Raw genomic sequence first — 18,729 nt, 5'->3', positions numbered from 1 at the left:
ATTTGTATCCTTCTGCAACTTTACTGTATAAAGAGCTAAAACCTCAACAATTTCTTGAGTAATAAGTCATTATAAGAAGGGTTTGTGAACTAAAACTGAAAAATAAGGGGTACTGTTTGTCCGTAATTTGGAAAGCCCAGTGCGTGCTCATGAAGCAGGGCAAACCTGTCGGGGAAACCTCAGGAGCGCCTATAGGCGTTGCTGGGGGCGGTGCTAATTAAAGGACACAATAGAAGTTTAAAAAGGAGAAAGTTTAGAGCTCAGTCATCAGTCATCACTCATCGTGGCCTCAGGTGTCTCCGACTGAGATTTTAGGTTTTGTTGAGCCTGTTAGTGCAGAGAGATCATGGCCAGGCTGGACCTGCTCCATCATGCACTCCTCTGGACTCTGATGTGTCTCTTTTTTCTAGGTTCTGCCTCTGAAGGTAAGCAGGTGTTACTGTTATAATACAGGTGAGCTTAACCATAGTTTTGTCTGACCTGATAAAACAGACCCACATTTATTTGCTTCATACAAAACAATGTATTTTATTGAACAAACACCTGCTTGTGTCAGATGATCACCAGTTTAAACAGTGTGTTAATTCAGTTCCATGTAAAACAGACTGAACATGTGTGTGGATGAAGGAGAGTGTGTGCTGAACTGATCCACGGCATCACAGACAAAGAGTCTGTTTATGATGTCACAGAAACACATACATGTGTTTATAGTGTATTTATTTTAAATCAGTGACAGCAGTGTTGTCTGCAGATGACATTTGCATGGATTGGTGATTTTTCTTGGACTGAATGTGAGGATGCAGGCTTGGTGATCAGAGGCAGATGTGACTTTAACTATAAAGCTGTTTGTTTCACAGTGAACACTCTGTTTTTATAGTCTTCATTTTGGTGCCATTAATCCTTCACTTTATCCAGAAATATTTTCATTTTTTTTACTTTTAGATGTGTTAGCTGTTGTTATTTGCTATCTACTTTGTTAATATTAATTATTTTTGCAGCTAATTATTAATCAGTTTTTCTCCCCTTCCCTTTCTTTATTTCTTTCTCCTTTTCCTATCCCCTGGTCATGTCTGTAATAACTACCCAAATAAAAATAGATGAAATAAATAAAATATTACTTAAAATAAGAAAAAATAGATGAAAATTCATTTCTTTAAGAAATGACTTATTTGCCATGACTGTGCTGTTGTATCGTGTGGTCTACTTGACCTCTGCTGGCAGTTCTAGTGTTGATGGATTTTTCCCATGAAAGATGGATCTGAATGTTATTGAGAAATAAACCTGTAAATAAAAGATGTAAGGACAATCCAGGCCTTAAACCTGTCCCGTGAGCCGTAACTGTCTATGATAACAAACACCAGAGATTTATCGATTCATTTCTGCATCCAGTGTGTGCTGTTCTTCCTCTGGTTGATCAGAAATCAGTGGTCTCTGTTTTTAGCTCATCATGATGATCAGTGCTGCACAGAAGAGTAGAAAAGCACTATATAAGAACCACTCCAAATAAACAATTGCACTTAGGATCTTTGACCTCTCCATGATCCATATTGTTTCCTCTCTTTCAGGGATAAACACCACAGCTGGACAGGACGTCACTCTGACATGTCGAGCTCCAAACAACAACAACATCATAGTTGTAGAGTGGAGCAGAGCTGACCTGGAGTCAGAATATGTCATTTTGTACCGGGACGGTCACTTTGTTCCAGATCACCAGCATCCATCTTTTAAGAACCGGGTGGATCTGCAGGACAGACAGATGAAGGATGGAGACGTGTCTTTGATTCTGAAGGATGTGACGATTGATGATAATGGAACATATGAGTGTCGCATCTTCACGAGAGGAGCGAACTGCAGGAAGGGAGCTCATCTGAAGACTGACCCCATCAGCATCATGTACCTGAGAGTTGTTGATCCTCCAGGTGAGTGAGTAGAGTTGAGTAAAAGTGAACAGTTATACTTTGTCCTTTGTAACCTCTCTGCTCTGTGTTATTTCCTATTTCAGACAAGAAAATCATTACAGCTGAGTCTGGACAGAAAGTCACTCTGACATGTCGAGCTCCAAACAACAACATCATAGTTGTGAAGTGGAGCAGAGCTGACCTGGAACCAGAATATGTTCTTCTGTACCGGGATGATCTGTTTGTTCCAGACAACCAGCATCCATCTTTTAAGAACCGGGTGGATCTGCAGGACAGACAGATGAAGGATGGAGACGTGTCTTTGATTCTGAAGAATGTGACGATTGATGATAATGGAACATTCGAGTGTCGTGTCTTCATGAGAGAAATACGCTCATGGAAACCCACCAGTGTCATCTACCTGAGTGTTGTTGATCCTCCAGGTGAGTGAGTAGAGTTGAGTGTGTGTGTGATCAGAGGTGAAGCTGCTTCCTGGTTGTTGATGTTTGTTTCTAAAGATGTTGTTGATGAGACTTTGTAGAAAGCAGCTGGTCTGAGTGATGTGATCAGAGTGCAGTAGATAATGTCTGACAGCAGTTTGAAGAGGAAATGGATTCTGTTCTGTTCTTCACTCATCACCTACCTGACAGCTGACACCTCACACCTGTTTCTCACCTGCAGGTCAGACAGGAGGAGACATTAGAAGGCGTCATGGACTCTTAGCTGGTCTAATTTTTTTATTGTCCCTGCTGGCTTTTTTGATCTGCAGAAGACATAAGAAGCACAATCAGGAGTCACAATCAACCTCCAGCTGAAAAGCAGCCTCTCTGGAATGTTTAAGCTTTTTCGAACTGATCTATGAGAGTTTCTATCTTAGAGGTGACACTGGGCATTCAGGGTAAAGACTTGTACTTATAGACTTGTACTTATAATAATAATAATAATAATAATAATAATAATAATAATAATAATACTTTATTGTTACTACTGAAGTGGCTCTCATACATGATATCAGCTTCAGTCATGTGACTTTGAATTTTGATGCTAAACTCAGAGCTTTGTCATCTGTTTTGTTTTTAGGTGACGAGGCAGAAAAAATCAAAATCAGTTTCCTGTTTCAGTCTTGAAAAAAGTCAAATCTGACACTTTGACAAAATAAAACTTTGCTTGTTATATATAATGTATAAATGTAATTATTTATATTGGTATAGTATTTATTTACTCAGAAAAACACATTTTTTTTCTTTTCTGTACTTTTCAAAATACTTTTCAAGTATTTAGTCTTACTTTACTTTGTACTGTACTTTACTCTGAAGTGCCCTGATCTGACCCATGCTGTGGTTTTTACACTGTAAAAGAAAAGGTTAATTAAGCGATGCTTATGTTTTGTAATGAGATGAAGTGTTTTGTAAGTATCTGAAGGTATCCTGTAACTCGAGCTGACTGATTCATACATCATTGACCCTAAAACGACTTCTTGTATAAAATCATGGATGGATGCTTTTGTAATCTTCAGAATTTCTACAAAAAATTTGTTTGTGAAATTTCATTTTATTCTATAAACGGGTAGTTTATAGAATAAAAAAGTGAAGGAGAAGTGTTGAATGTTTTATCAGATTTTGAATGAAAGCTTTAGCAATGTACACATTAAAATATGTTTACTCTATACTTGATCGTTTTTCTTCATTTGTAATTGTGCTGAACGAGTTTTCCCACCAACGATGTGGAGATCCAACTTTTTTCAATCCAATTAAAATCAATGCATTCAAAAGGATCCTCTGGAAAAGAGTGGAATTCTCAGACCAGAGTTTAATACACTGAATCATATGAACAGCAGGAAAAAGTGGCTGGAATGACTCCTGGAAACTCCAGTGGAGACAGACGACTGGACGGCCCACTCGGAGCCACCAGCGAAGACAAAGAAGTGCTGGTATGGCACTGCAGAGTCCTCAGCGGGAACAGACGCAGGGCCGGTGCTAATTTAAAAAATCAAGTTGTTCAAAGTAGAAAAATATTTGAATATGTATTAATTTTATAGCATTTTGTGAGCATAAACATGCTTTTTCCCCCCAAAAACAAGCTGAGACGGAGTTTTACTGTTTTTCCGTCACTGCAGAAAACAATAATAATGCATAAAAATCATTGATACTGTTAATTATTGCTATACATTTAGCAGCAAGATGGTAAGAAAATAAATCAGATGGCATGTATTATTTTGGGAAAAAATTAGAGGATTTTTTATCTTTGTAAATCATTATAATTATGTGATCTAACTGGTATTTAAAGATTTAAAATTCTGAATTTGAATGAAATTTTGACTGAAATGTTGCTGAACTCTGATGGACGTCTTTTTTACTTTGTCAACAAGACTGTGGTAACAAAATCAACTTGCTGAAGATCTTTGAAAAATAAATACTCACGAGACAAAGTAAAAGACGCGTCCATCAGAGTTCAGCAACATTTCAGTTTGATTAAATTAACGTTTTTTTAAACTACACAGGGATTTATTTTCTCATGTATTACATGAGAAAAAATGTATTACAACACAATACTTTTTGCTTCATGTACAGGGTTTCCAAAATAAGTTTTATTTCAAGTAAACTAATACATTTGATTCAGGTAAAACAGATCGTTACATTTGTTCTTGTTTTCTAAAAAGTTTTATTTCATGTAAAGCATTTCCAAGGCTGTTAGCCACATTGTCCTATATTGAACTTACTTACAGTGTGTCAAAACAACAACAACAACAACAACAAAACCCCTAAAAACTAACCCCCCTTGTTTAGAGGTAATTGTCAGTTTGCTGGATTTTTACAGACGCTGAGAGAGATCATGTTCTACATTACTTTAAAAGTGATTTTCTAAATCTATAGTGTGTGAGGTTGTGTAAGGGGTGGCTTGCCTTTCTCGCCCTCCTGTGACAAACCATCTGTTGGATCATGGATTTGAAACCTCAGCATTGTGAAAGGGAGGAAACATACTCCTGGCTGAGCATAAGATTTCTTCTTACAACTTAGAATCTCACTTCTAAATGAAATAAAAAATGTTTTTTCTAAGTATGGTTAATGTGTACTTTGACTTCTAAGTGTGACGGGTGCACGGCTGCAAGCTGGTGAGGCAAAAGCATTAGTAGAAGCAGTAACAGTCTCAATAGCAACAGCAGCAGCAGAGGTAACCCTTGTGCATCAGAAATCAGCAGCAATACAGTTAGCATCAGTAACAACAACAGCCCCAGCAGCAGCGTCTGTACAGTTAGCATCAGTAACAACAACAGCCCCAGCAGCAGCGTCTGTACAGTTAGCATCAGTAACAACAGGCTCAGAATGAGTTGGACAGGGTTTTGCAGATGTTGCAGATGTTGATGCAGGCACACTATTAAGTCTTGCAAACATAATGTCAAAATTTTTGTTTGTTTCTTCAGACCACCGTTTAAAAGCCCCAAAGTCAACCCGCCTAGCAGGAGTGGAGGTACCGTTATTACGTTTAAATAATTTATTAGGAGGGTCCATGGTCTGGGTTTTAAAAGTCGGATCATGCATTAGACTTCTGGTGAACATGTCTAATACAGTACACGTTTTGTTTAATTCTTCGGTAATCCCAGTTAGAGCATCGATTATTTCTTGCATGTGTGCCTGTACGGCCTGGTGGTGTTGGTCGAGTTTAGCTTCAATCGAACGTAATGTATCAAGTATTTGATCTGTATGACTCTGTTCAGCAGGCTGCGTGTCTGCAACGTTCATGTAAGCGCCACACGCCGCTGGTACTTGAGAGTGCGTTCTGCCACCTTCTTCAAAATCTATGTGTGAATCGTCACTACTTCTGATACATTCTGGTGTGGTGGGTATGTGACCTAGATCGAAATCTGATGCACTCAAAGACATGACTGAAATCACGAGGCAGCCAACACAGGAAGAACTGCAGTCTGTGAAGATAGACATGTATTAAAACATTTTATGTACGCCTGTAGCCGTTTCAAACAGAATAAACGTGTCTCTTTTTTAAAATTTATTTTATTTATATATGCCCATGCTTACCTAGTGTGCGTTATTCCGAACGGCCCTGCTTCTGCACACACACGGTGCTCTGGCGTAGCTCTGCAGGTGTAAAACGGTCAGTCTTAGAACATTTGTAATTATTTCACCCCCCTTTTTAAAATACACATCTATACAGACAGTTGTATAAACACCTGTTGTAAGGTTTGACTCTGTGGTCACGGTGTCTGAATGTTTTTCTGCTCAATTTGTTAATCCTGGAACAAATCAGAGAACAAACGTTGTTATTACATAATTTAAAACATACAAGCGTTTAAAAATCCTGTAATTCTGCACACACCTAGTACCTGTTAGAGAACTCGATCCAGCTGTAAAGCCGTTTTCGCCGTTTTCCCGAACTCCGAAAAATGATGCTTTTGTTTTAGAAAAAAGTAATAAATAGTAAATAAATAATATGTTAATATAAAACCTTTAAAAATACAATAATAAGTTTGTTGTACTTACCGTTTACGATGTCCGTGTTGATCGTAAAGAAAACGGTCTGCTCCGCTGCAGGATCCTGACGCGAAAATGTCAGAGTTTCGGGCTCTGAGGCAGCTTTATATAGGATGGGTGTTTCCAAACACAATAGATGGTGTCGATCAGTCTGGGATCGATACACCTACAAGCATCAGCTTGTTATGCAAGTTTAAAACAATAAGGGTGGGGCTCGCAACTTGCCAAGATAAGGGGCCATTGATACTGGCTACAGACAATAGCAGCTACCCCCGCGTCTGCATCTGTGCAGCTTTTGCCTTCTCGAGGAATTACAAAAGAGCTGATACAGGCCACTTCAGACAATAGGCGGGGTCCCCGTTGGACTGATAGCTATACCTGTCGGCTCTTACCTTTTCCTAAGAAATCCCAACAATTAAATGATACCCGCGGTGGGCTTTTGCGTTCCTGAACAAATTCAAACAATCAGCCAGCTGTTGAGAGATGGATGGGGCTTGTGCGACTGGTTTTAGAAGTATCACTGCAGCATTTATTTCTAATGGGATGAATGGTATTTGTGATCACCCATTGTGTTAAAAACTAGCAGCCTCGGAAACCGTACAGAAGAATTCCAGTTTGAATTCCGTTTTTTAAATAAATAAAAATATGTCCATCATGCTGAGACATCACAAAATTAGTGTGATTAAAACATAATTGGTTTGAAAGAGCGATACTGGCTGGAGCATTATTTTCTAAAGGGCTGAATGTTATGATCACCTATTACGTTAAAAAAAACTTGCAGGCTCTGTCTCCCTATTGGATCAACATTCCGAAATCCCGATTTTTAAATAAAATGATCGCATCGCCCCCTTGTTCATAAGTGTTTAATTTGCTTTTAATTTAATGAAACCATTGTGTGTTTTAATTAAACTGTTTTTAAGGATCGCATATGTCTCAGCGTTCTATTATTTAGACATAGATTATTTAGTGTAACTAGTTTAGGAGCATTTCACTTTCTTTTGCGCTCCGAAAGAGACAGAGCCTAGTAGTTTTTAAACAGAATAACATTTATCCCTTTAGAAATAAACTTTTCTTGTGATACTTCTAAAAAACACATATTCACACCTAGTCAATGTTCCTTTAATGCAACTAATCCTATAATTTCTATAAGCTAACAAATTTCCCATCCGTGGGACTAATAAATGTTATCTTATCTTAATTATCTACTCACACAAACATCCTGCAACAGTAAGAGTCAATGATTAGACGCGGGGTTACAGGTGGGGCCGGAACAGTCATCAAAAACAATACATGCTGTTTCCTTATCACGAGCATCCCAAAACACAATGTTCACATAGAAAGGTGCACTCCCCAACTGCACCTCCATAGTTTCCACCTTTTTTTTCTTTACAGCCTGCTCTTTATCTCTGCATGTCAGAGACCAACTGAAACCAAGTCCACCTACATATAAAACACCTCATCAGACACACGGCGTTTTCCTCAGCACTTCACAACTACCCTCACGATCACAGCATCCGCGAATTTAACCACGCCTCATTCTACGGATCTATGTGGGTTTCCTATCTTTAGGTGATGCTTTCATTTTATTTTATTTTTTTTAAATAGATAAATAAACGGTTCTAATAGGACTTTCTCCAGCATGGGAAAACTCGTGTTTCACGACTTCTCATGAGAGTTTAAATTTCGGAATCGTGATCAATAGACAGAGCACGTCAGTTTTTAAACAGAGTACCGCAAATAACATTCAGCGTTTAGAAATGTTGCGACACTTCTAAAAAAAACCTTAATTGTTCTGCCCATTTAGAAATCAGCGATTGTTTCAACCGAAGGCTTCATCCGCTGGGGATGCGGGGGGTGTTGCAAAGCAGAAGGCCGCAGGGTATCTCGTTTTAACCTTTTCAGGCCCCAGACACGCGGTGTGAGGTAGTTAGTTAGAGGGAAAAATCATTGATACTGTTAATTATTGCTATACGTTTAACAGCAATGATTGCAAGAAAATAAATCAGATTGCATGTATTATTTTGGGGAAAAATAAGGATTTTATCTCTTTGTAAATTATAACAATTATGTTATCTAACTGCTATTGAAAGGGTTAAAATTCCGAATTTGAATGAAATTTTGATTTTCATGACCAGCACTGATGCTAATTTAAACAATCAAGTCAATGAAAGTGGAATTTAGTTTTAATATATATACATTTCGTAGCATTTTGCAAACATAAATGTGTGGTGGCGAACAAGCTGAGAGGAAGTTTTTTATGTTTTTTCTCTCCCTGCACCAAAATAACTTTGCATAATAATCAATGTTGATGTGAATCAATTACATGTACCAGACTCTACTATTATTAATACAAGAAATTCCAGTAGCACTGCAAATATATCAAAATGTGACTTTTGAAGTTGTTTTCGAACAACTGCATTGTACAAACAAACTGGTGTTTAAAGGTTTAAAAATGTAAAAAGTTATGACTATTTTGTATTTATGAAAAGAACTGATGTTAGTTAAAAACTTTATGCAGAAACATTTGCAAAAAAATTAAAGTAAATAAAACAAACAGACCTAATCTGTTGTTGGAAACTTTTGGCCACGAACAAGCTGAAAGGGTCGTGACTTCAAACAAACACAGAAGGTTTTAATCTTGACGGTGAATTCACAATTTTGCATCTTTTAGACTGTGTGATCCTCTGATTACTCTGAGCTGTTATGCTGTGGTTTTACACTGTAAAAGAAAAAGCCTCACAGTCTTTGAATCTGACCTCTGACCTCCAGAAGGCCTAAAGGTCCAGCTGCTTCACGTGTATTGAGTTCATTTATAGCTACTAACTCACTGCAGTAAAGCTTCTGATAATCTTTCTGGGTCATGCACAATGAGGTTTTAAATGATCTTTTTTTCACATTCATATCTAAAACAGCTGTGTAGTGATTAATACATTTGCCTCACAAGTGACAGGTTACTGATGAACTGATCCCTTAAAATAACCAGTGAAATGTGAAAGAATCACCTTAATCCTAAACAGCCTGATGGTCAAAGAAATATTTATTGTCCCCGATGGGAAACTGGTTTGCAGTGTCCACACATCATACAACACAAGAAAACGAAGAAACAAAAGAGAACAGTCCAAATCTCACCAGTAGCATCAACAAAGTCTTGCAGATGGCAACAACACTTACAGTTCAGAGTTATTGATCATGGAAACAGCAGCAGCTATAAAAGACACCTGATGTCTCTTGGTCTTCACTGCGGACGCTTTATATCGACGACCTGAGGGAAGCAGCTGAAAATCATTAAAGAGAGGATGGTCTGAACATATAATCACACAGGTCGCCTTCCTCAGCACCTGCCTGTTATAAAAGTCCACAAACTGAACCTGAGTCCTCCCTGAAATCTGACCAGCCACTTTAACCAGTTTACTAAGTCTGGTCTTATTGGTCAAAGACAAATTAGTGTACAAAGCAATGATGCAAAACATTAAAACAGATTCAATAGAAATTTCACATGAAACATTAAAAACTCTTTTAAAAAGTACAGTCACTGTTAGACCTTTTTCACTGTAGCATCAAAGTGTGACTCAAAGGACAGAGCTTTGCCAAAAACAACCACCAAATACTTAGAACTGTCCACCAGTTCAGTGGCTGCAGCCTTTACTACTGTTAGTGCAGGATGATGTTGATGTTTGTTGATCTCTAACGATGGCTGATCACACCAAGAAGCAAACATCCACAACAGGCCCATGAGAATCCTCTTCACCATGAAGGAGACTCACAATGACTGTGTGGTGATGATGATGAGCTGAAGCAATGATGAAATACAACAGAGTAAACGCACAGCATAGACTGCACACACCCACACAAACATTTGTCACGATTCCAGTCGGTCAGAGGTACGGAGCCTCTTTTATTCAGACGTCTGTGTCACTTTTAACTGTCTACTTCTCCACCCTCTGCTCTCAGCTTGTTGTTTTGGTGTAGATGTAGTAACAGTAACATATGAGGAACTTTATTCAGCACCAGCAGCAGATTTCCTCTGGTTGGTTTCAGAAACTTGATTGGTCCATTCTGCTGACAGGAAGCATCAGAGCACCTTTCTTTGTAGACAGATGCTGTTTGCAAAATAATTAAATGGCATTTCATATAATTATTTTGTTTTGCTTATAATAACTTAATATAAATGTGGCTTCATGCTTGGCAAATGAAAGGTTGCTGGTTTGATTCCAGCTATAGACACTAAACCTCTCTGGGATTGTGTCAGGATGGGTATTTAGTTTAAAACTGCCAAATCAAACGTGGAGCTTTAGCAACCTCCCGTGACACACAGTTGATATGTTACTGCAGGACTTTTGATGTAAGTTAAAGATTTTCTTTAAAAAAATAAAAATAAATAAAAAGCGAAAGAAAGCAAATACTTGCAGTGTGGGTGTGACCACACAAGCCTTTATTAATTATAGTAATGTATACTTTATCAGTCCCGGTGGGGAAATTACTCTCTACCATTGTGCCATTCACTCAGTGGGCAGCCACTAAGCAGGAGCACCAGGGAGCAGTGTGTAGAGATGGTACCGTGCTCTGGGGTACCTCAGGGTAGCAGTTCATTGAATTCAGACCCCCGACCTTCGATCACGGGGTGACCACTCTACCACTCCGTGCCCTAAAATGTTTTCGAGCCAGCCAGGAGTCGAACCTAGAATCTTCTGATCCGTAGTCAGACGCGTTATCCATTGCGCCACTGGCCCGTCGCTGTCAGATATCAGTACATCAGCACTACGATCGCAACAAATGAAACCTTGCATTTTTTTTAACCCGTTACCTGTGCTATGAGTTTAAGAAACTCTGTTAATTCAGGAAAAATTGGCTATTTTAAAGCTATAATTTGACTTTTTGGAGCCGTGTGACCTCATCTTTGTTCTGTGCTGAAAGCAGCTTCTTGATTCAGGCTGATTTTGTTTCCTCTGCTGTCTGACGGGGATTGATCCGCACAGACCACGGGTGATTTAGTGACACTGTTTGTCACAAGATGTATGAAACACTGTGCGACACACACGACTGAATTCAACATGATATAAACAGATGTTTATAGGTGCTGTAATCACTGATTTTCCACCATAGTCAGGTTTAAATTAGCCTCTGATAGTGAAGCTAAACTTCACCACACGGTTAATATAAATTTACAGCTGCTACACTTTTTCTTAACTGATAATCCATCACTGTAAACTTCACCACAGTACCGCACTGAGCTGAAGAAAACGGCCTATCTGAACTGATCATTAGTTCTGGTCTGTCAGACATTTTCTACAAGCGCTTTAAATGATTGTGCAGATAATAATCTGGTCTTTCACTGTGTTTCATGAACAGGAGGGATGTTTGCTGTTTGGCACTGATCCAGCAGGACACCTGAGAAAACAGAAAAGCAGCTTCTAAATAAATTGAGCAGAAAAGAAAAAAACACAATATTAGTCATTTGACTGTAATCTTATAACTAATCGGTGTATATGTATAAACTATTTCCCAAGAAACCTGAATTCAAACGTTTCAGACTGTTTGCATCAAAGCGCCCTCTGGTGGAACTCCTCTCCCTGACCTAGAGTCTTTAAACCAGGAAGTCCTTCATATATTAATCAGTTTCTGGAGCTCTGGGAAAGTTTTACAAATGAAAATCATCCAAGAATTCAAAACACATCATTCAAAGTCTCATGTTTATATCAGGAGGTTTTCTTTAACAGTCTATAAATCTATGAAGGAAATTTTTTGTTTGTTTTTGTTGAAATACCAAAAGTGAACAATGCTACTGATAATATAATAGTATGATGACGGTGACAGGTGTGATGTAACCTGAAAGCAGAAGTTAGTTTAGCTGATTTAGGAAAAGTGAGTGTTGGTAAGTAGCACCGGGTTAATCTGACTGCAGGTTCAATCATGGCCTGTGCTGCTATCTGCTGAGACAGTTCAGCTGACCTGGAGAGAAGGTTCAAGGTTCAAGGTTCTTTATTATTTGTCACATGCATAGTTATACAAGTATAACACACAGTGAAATGTAGCCTGACACGCTCCTCGACATGTGCAAAAATTGGGGGGGGGGGTGTAGAGGAAGAACATTATATATATATATATACATATAGTATATACACTGGGTGAATGTGCAGTAGTAGCAGCAAGCAGGTGAATTCTGTACATTAATATGAATAGATATCTGACTATTTTACAGGATAGACAATATAAACATATTTAAAATTAAAGGAATTGAAATGTACATTGTGCCTTGGTTTAGTGTCTGGAAGAGTCCTGTCTCAGTCAATTATAGATGATGTCTCACAGATAATGTTACCCAGCTCAATAGAGAAAATAAAAAAATAAAAGAAACAGTTATCGATCTACAAGCTCGTAGCATGCGTGATAATCTGGTATTTTCTGGTATTCCAGAAGCCGCTGGAGAGGACGCGGAGACCACGGTAAAAAGCTTCATCAAAACCCACCTGAAGCTGCCGGAGGACACTGTGAAGAACATCGTCTTCGATCGGGTACATCGCTTCGGCCCCATTCGGGCTACGGCCGGGAGACCACGTCCTATCGTGGCCAAATTCGGCCACTTCAAACAAAAGCAACATGTGAAAAGCCGCGGCAGGGAATTAAAAGGAACGGACTTCAGCGTGAACGACCAGTTCCCCAAAGAGATCTTGGAACGACGCAGGGTCCTCTTCCCAATCCGACGCGGCTTCATCCAGAAGGGCTCCCGCGCTGTCATCGCTGTGGACCGGCTGTACGTGGACGGACAGCTCCACCGCGACCCCAACATCACTCCGTGGCTGTATTAACCTCACACCAGATAAGAATCAGCTACACCATTTCCCTATCCACTCACACTAACTTGCATTAACATCTGTTTAACTTACCAGTATCAAATCGCATCTTAAAGTGTGATTTCATAGCAGAATTAACACCGTCACTCTCCGTCAGTGATTTAATTGGAATGTTTACGTTTTGTTTCTGGTTTTTTTTTTTCTTCTCGTTTTTTTTTTTTTCTTTCCTCCTCTCTTTTCCCCCTCTCGGTTTTATGCTGCTCACCCCTGTCCTTGGTTTCTTTCTTTATTCCTTTCACTGCCTCGATCACCTGCTTCGACACTCATCCACAAACATCCTTTATTTCGACACATACGCACCATGCGCTCAACGGCAGCACATTTACATCAGTCAGACAGCGCACACAGTCATATAAGATACACACACACTTAAGCCAAGCCTACTCATATTAGTAACTATGCATACACAAAGTCAGACTCAGGGAGCATCTCGCCACAAATTTTTTCTCTCTCTCCTTCTCTTTATTTATGAACAAGTGACGTATTCTCTCCACCTGTCTAAGCGACGCACACAGCATACATCCCTAGTTATACACAAACATCTATGGGTACACTGAGGTTCATTACATGGAATATAAATGGAGCTGGCTCCAGAGAAAAGAGGTTAAAAATATTTAACCAACTCAAAAAACTACAGGCGGATGTTGTCCTATTACAAGAGACCCACAGACCTCTTAGAGGTTCGAATGAACTTAAAACACCTGAGTTTCCCAATGTGTTCTCAGCTTGTTATAATTCTAGACAAAGGGGAGCAGCAATTTTAATACATAAAAATATTAATTTCACAGTACTCGATACAGTTATAGATCCAGAGGGCAGATTCTTAATCATTAAACTATCTATACGTGATAAAAAGCTATGTATTGCAAGTGTATATGGTCCAAATGTTGATGATCCCTCATTCTTTCACGGTTTTTTCAGTGCACTCTCTGAACACTTAGATGGCACACTTGTTCTTGGAGGTGACCTCAACCTTGGACTAAATGAAGACATGGATAGGCTCAATACAGCGGGAACTCAGCGTAATTGGCAGTCCACAAATATAATCAAACAGTATATGAGCGACTTTGGTCTTTGCGATGCATGGCGCTCCCTTCACCCCACCAGTAAGGAATATACTTTTTTCTCACATGTCCATCACTCTTACTCTCGTCTGGATTATTTTTTGGTCAGCAGCTCACTGCTGAACGACATTTCAGACACTGAGATTCACCCTATAGCTGTCAGCGATCATGGTCCTGTATCTTTAACACTAATGCACAAGAATAATACTACGCCAAGAAAAAACTGGAGATTTAATATATCACTACTTAAAGATGAAGACTTTATTAAATATTTTAAAAAAGAGTGGACTTCATATTTGGACTATAATGACACTCCCGAAACATCAGCTTCTGTTCTATGGGAAGCAGGGAAAGCTGTGATGAGAGGTAAAATAATTTCTTTCTCATCACATAAAAAGAAAAAAGAAAACAAAAATATTCAGGAATTAGAAAAAAACATCAAATCACTAGAAGAAGCCTACGCGTCCCACCAAGATCAGGAAACATTGAACAAAATATGCAAAACAAAACTAGAATTAAATGAGATAATTGATAAAAAAACAAAATTCTTAGTACAAAGACTACGCCTACAAAATTATGAACATGGTAATAAATCCGGTCAATTTCTAGCAAACCAGCTAAAAATAAATAAAGAAAAAACAACTATATGTGCTGTTCAAGATTCATCTGGGAACACAATATATGATCCGATACAAATAAACAACATTTTCAGGGATTTCTATAAAACGTTGTATTCACCACAAATAAACCCATCTAAAAAAGAAATTGATCAGTTTTTGGACAACATAACTCTTCCAAAATTATTGGACACTCAAGCAATGGCACTGGATTCACCACTGACACCAGGTGAACTCCAGGAAGCCCTGATAAGTATGCACAATAATAAGGCTCCAGGTCCAGATGGCTTTCCTGCAGAATTCTACAAAGAATTCTGGTCGATTCTAGCACCAGTTTTCTACAGAACGTTGTTGGAAATTAAAGAAAAGGGCAGACTTCCATCAAATATGAATTCTGCAAACATTAATCTCCTGCTAAAACCAGGCAAAGACCCTGTATATCCCTCAAGCTATCGTCCAATATCCCTTATAAATGTAGACCTTAAAATAATCTGCAAAGCTCTCTCAAAGAGACTGGAGAAAATAACCCCCCTCTTAATTCATCCTGACCAAACTGGTTTCATAAAAGGTAGGCACTCATCAACAAATACACGTAGATTACTTAATTTGATAGACTACTCATACAGTAAAAACCTAGAAACTACAATATTCTCTTTAGACGCAGAAAAAGCATTTGACAGAGTTAACTGGAAATTTCTATTTGCAACTTTACACAAATTTGGTTTTGGATCCTCTTTCATAAACTGGTTAAAAATATTATATAATTCCCCAACAGCTTGTGTTAGAACAAATGACCAGACATCCTCCAGCTTCTGTCTCTTGAGGGGCACCAGGCAGGGATGCCCACTCTCCCCTTCACTATTTGCAATTTTTATTGAACCACTAGCAGCAGCAATTAGACAGAATTCAGTAATTAAGGGCATAAAATGCAAGAACGTGGAACATAAAATCAGCCTTTATGCGGATGATGTGTTACTCTTTCTCCAAAATTCACAAACCAATATCTCTGGGGTGATTGAATTGATAAACTCTTTTGCAAGAATATCAGATTACTCAATTAACTGGTCAAAATCTACAGTCCTACCGATTAATTGCTCCTTCCATAATTCCTCTTCTACACCACTGCAATCGGGAAATATAAAATATTTAGGTATTAATGTTTCTCCCAAGCTTGCAGATCTAACTAAATTAAACCATATCCCACTTTTAAAGAAGGTAGAAGATGATCTGGCTAGATGGAAATGTCTACCCATATCACTCATGGGAAGGGTTGCCGCTATAAAAATGATGGTCTTACCAAAAATAAATTATTTATTCTCAATGATCCCAACTAAACCGCCACAAGATTGGTTCAGATCTCTAGATTCATGTATGTCCAAATTCCTTTGGAAAAATAAACCCCCACGTATAAGCTTAAAAACACTACAAAAGACCAAGGATAAAGGAGGACTAGAACTGCCTAACTTTCAGCACTACTTCTTAGCCAACAGGCTTCAGTTTATCTCAGGATGGCTAAAACACACCCTCTTAGATGAACCTTGGCTAGATGTAGAACAAGCACTCTGCAATAATCTAGAGATCTCAGACCTACCATTTATCAGCTCAAACATCCAACGACATGAATGCTTTAAAAGCATCAACATCAGCTCTTCTCTGACAGCATGGTGGGAGTTTCTAAAATTGACAGCGTCTTCATTAATCCCATGCAAACGTACACCTATCTGGAACAACCCTGACATATTACAAAACAATAATATGATAAACTTTTCAGATTGGAGTGATAAAGGAATCAAATATTTAGAACATATACTAGAAGGAACAGAATTTATCTCATTTGACGGACTAGTTACACAATATGGGATCAACAAGAAAAGATTTTTAGAATATCAACAAATTAAATCCATGGTAAAAAAGAAATTTAAACCAGGTCAAGTTGAACTACAAACACCACCAAGTGTGGTTCAATTTCTTACTCTTAAACCCCCCAAATTACTATCCAAAATATACAGAATGCTTTCTAAAACAGATGAATCAATATCACTTCCTATTGCAAAATGGGAAGCGGATTTATCAGTTAACTTAGACCTTAACTTCTGGTCTCAGATTTGCTTAAAAACCTTTCATCTAATTAGAAATCCCAGTCTTCAATTAATTCAATACAAAATATTACATAGAGTGCACTATACAGGTCATCGGACGTTCAAGATGGGCTTTACGTCTACCAACAACTGCTCACACTGCCAAACCAATTCACCGGACAATTATATCCACGCTCTTTGGTTCTGTCCACCAGTTCAGAAGTTTTGGCGCGAGATATGTGAAGACTTATCGAAGTGTCTGAAATGTAACATTCCAACTTCCCCCTTAGTGTGTTTGTTGGGCAGCTTAGATAATGTCACTTCAGAAAAGAATATCGCCCATATGGTTTTCACTGCCCTATGCATAGCCAAGAAAACAGTCCTCATGAACTGGAAAAATAAAAATAATCTTAATTCTAACCAATATAGAAATTATCTATTAGATTACATTAGTCTTGATACAGCCTCTGCCACCACATCAGATCAATTGCTCTGGGCTCCTTTGATCAGCTCCATCACCTAGTGGGGGTGGGGGGTCATAGTTTGGTCCCGCCTTCACTGTTGTGATTGGTGTGGGGGTAGGGACAGGCTTAGGGCGTCGGGGGGTTCCCCGGAGGCATCTTCCTTGGGGGGCTCAACCCGGGGTAGCGGTCATGTCCGGTTAGGGGCTCTGTTGGCTCTCAGGTGACTGTTTCCTCGCGGCTGCGTGCAGCGGGGCTAGGGGAGGGTCTGTGCTGACGGACGTGGGTTACTGACCTGGTAGCCTGGCTGCCCCTGGGTGGGTCCGGGCTGGGCGTGAGGTTCTGGGGGCGCTCCGTCTCTGGGCTGGGACCCGGACCGGGCCTCGGGGGCTTGGGTCCTGGTTGGTGTGTTGCCGGGGTTGTGGGCAGGTGGGTGCATGGGGGCCCAGCCCTGGAGCAGGGTGCCGCCGGTGCGTCGAGCCACCTGGGGGGCTCTTCAACTGGTGGGGGAGATTGTCACATCTTGCAGGAGCTTTCCTCTCCTCAGGAGCTGCCTCTGCAGGAGGGGGAGATACAGGAGAGGTGGAGGAAGATCTCAGCCTGGGTGTTTATTGTCTTATGTAGTCTGGAAGATGAGTGGATGGTGGGGTGGGTGCAGTTTTCTCTGTGGTGGGGTTGGGTGGACTGTCCCGGGCTCTGTGGGGCCGGGCGGCGCTGCTGCACTGGGCCCGGTCTGGATGGGCCTGGGCCCCCTTTCCCTGGCGGGTCGCGGAGTATGGGGGTGCCTACTGGGGTCAGCGGGGGAGCTGGCCCCAGGGAGGGGTCACTTGCCCCTCCCTTCCTTCCCTCCCCATCTCCAGCTGCCTCCCTCTTCCCGCTCCACCACAACCACCCACACATGCAGGGCCTTGGAGTAGGGGTATGTCACCAGGGTGCAGAGGAGGCTACCCCCCCCCTCTGTCCCCTTCTGGCTGCCTCTGCCTCAATTTTATCCCACAACTTAGACATTCACATTACTCACACTCTCATTACACATACCTATAGGATCTTGGGGGTGGGCACGATACACGGAGTCCAAAGTACCATCAGGGTGTACACCCCACCCCTGGCATCGTTGCCCACCTCTCAATTTTAAATACACGTAGACATTGAGGGCTAGCAGGAGGGACCATGCGCTTACCTGCTGCTCTCTGGCAGGTAGCTCCAAGCCCTCCTGGGTTTTAAATGCACCTTAGAACACACATGCATCAACATTACAATGAGCGGGTGGAGG

At 40.0% G+C, this 18,729-nt stretch overlaps 1 protein-coding gene and 1 non-coding gene across 2 annotated transcripts in view; one reads left to right on the top strand and one right to left on the bottom strand.

Annotated features, from left to right (window-relative positions):
• Positions 1 to 346: 346 nt before the first annotated feature.
• The window catches only part of LOC146713211 (V-set domain-containing T-cell activation inhibitor 1-like), a 169,935-nt gene continuing 151,552 nt past the window's right edge, over positions 347 to 18,729 (top strand). The window contains exons 1-2 of the mRNA XM_085437727.1: positions 347 to 425; positions 1,566 to 1,919. Of these exons, the coding sequence (XP_085293853.1) occupies positions 347 to 425; positions 1,566 to 1,919 (433 nt within the window). The remainder of the gene's footprint in view (positions 426 to 1,565; positions 1,920 to 18,729) is intronic.
• Positions 11,043 to 11,115, bottom strand: trnar-acg (transfer RNA arginine (anticodon ACG)). Its single transcript has one exon. It is a non-coding gene; the product is annotated as a tRNA-Arg (tRNA).

Source organism: Copadichromis virginalis, linkage group LG3 (genome assembly GCF_057382275.1).
Source record: "Copadichromis virginalis isolate Kocher_CV1m ecotype Utaka linkage group LG3, C_Virginalis_male_GT1.1, whole genome shotgun sequence".
In the NCBI taxonomy this organism is placed as follows: Eukaryota; Metazoa; Chordata; class Actinopteri; order Cichliformes; family Cichlidae; genus Copadichromis; species Copadichromis virginalis.
The sequence above is the reverse complement of the archived record's forward strand: the minus strand, read 5'-3'. Positions and strand labels throughout refer to the sequence as shown.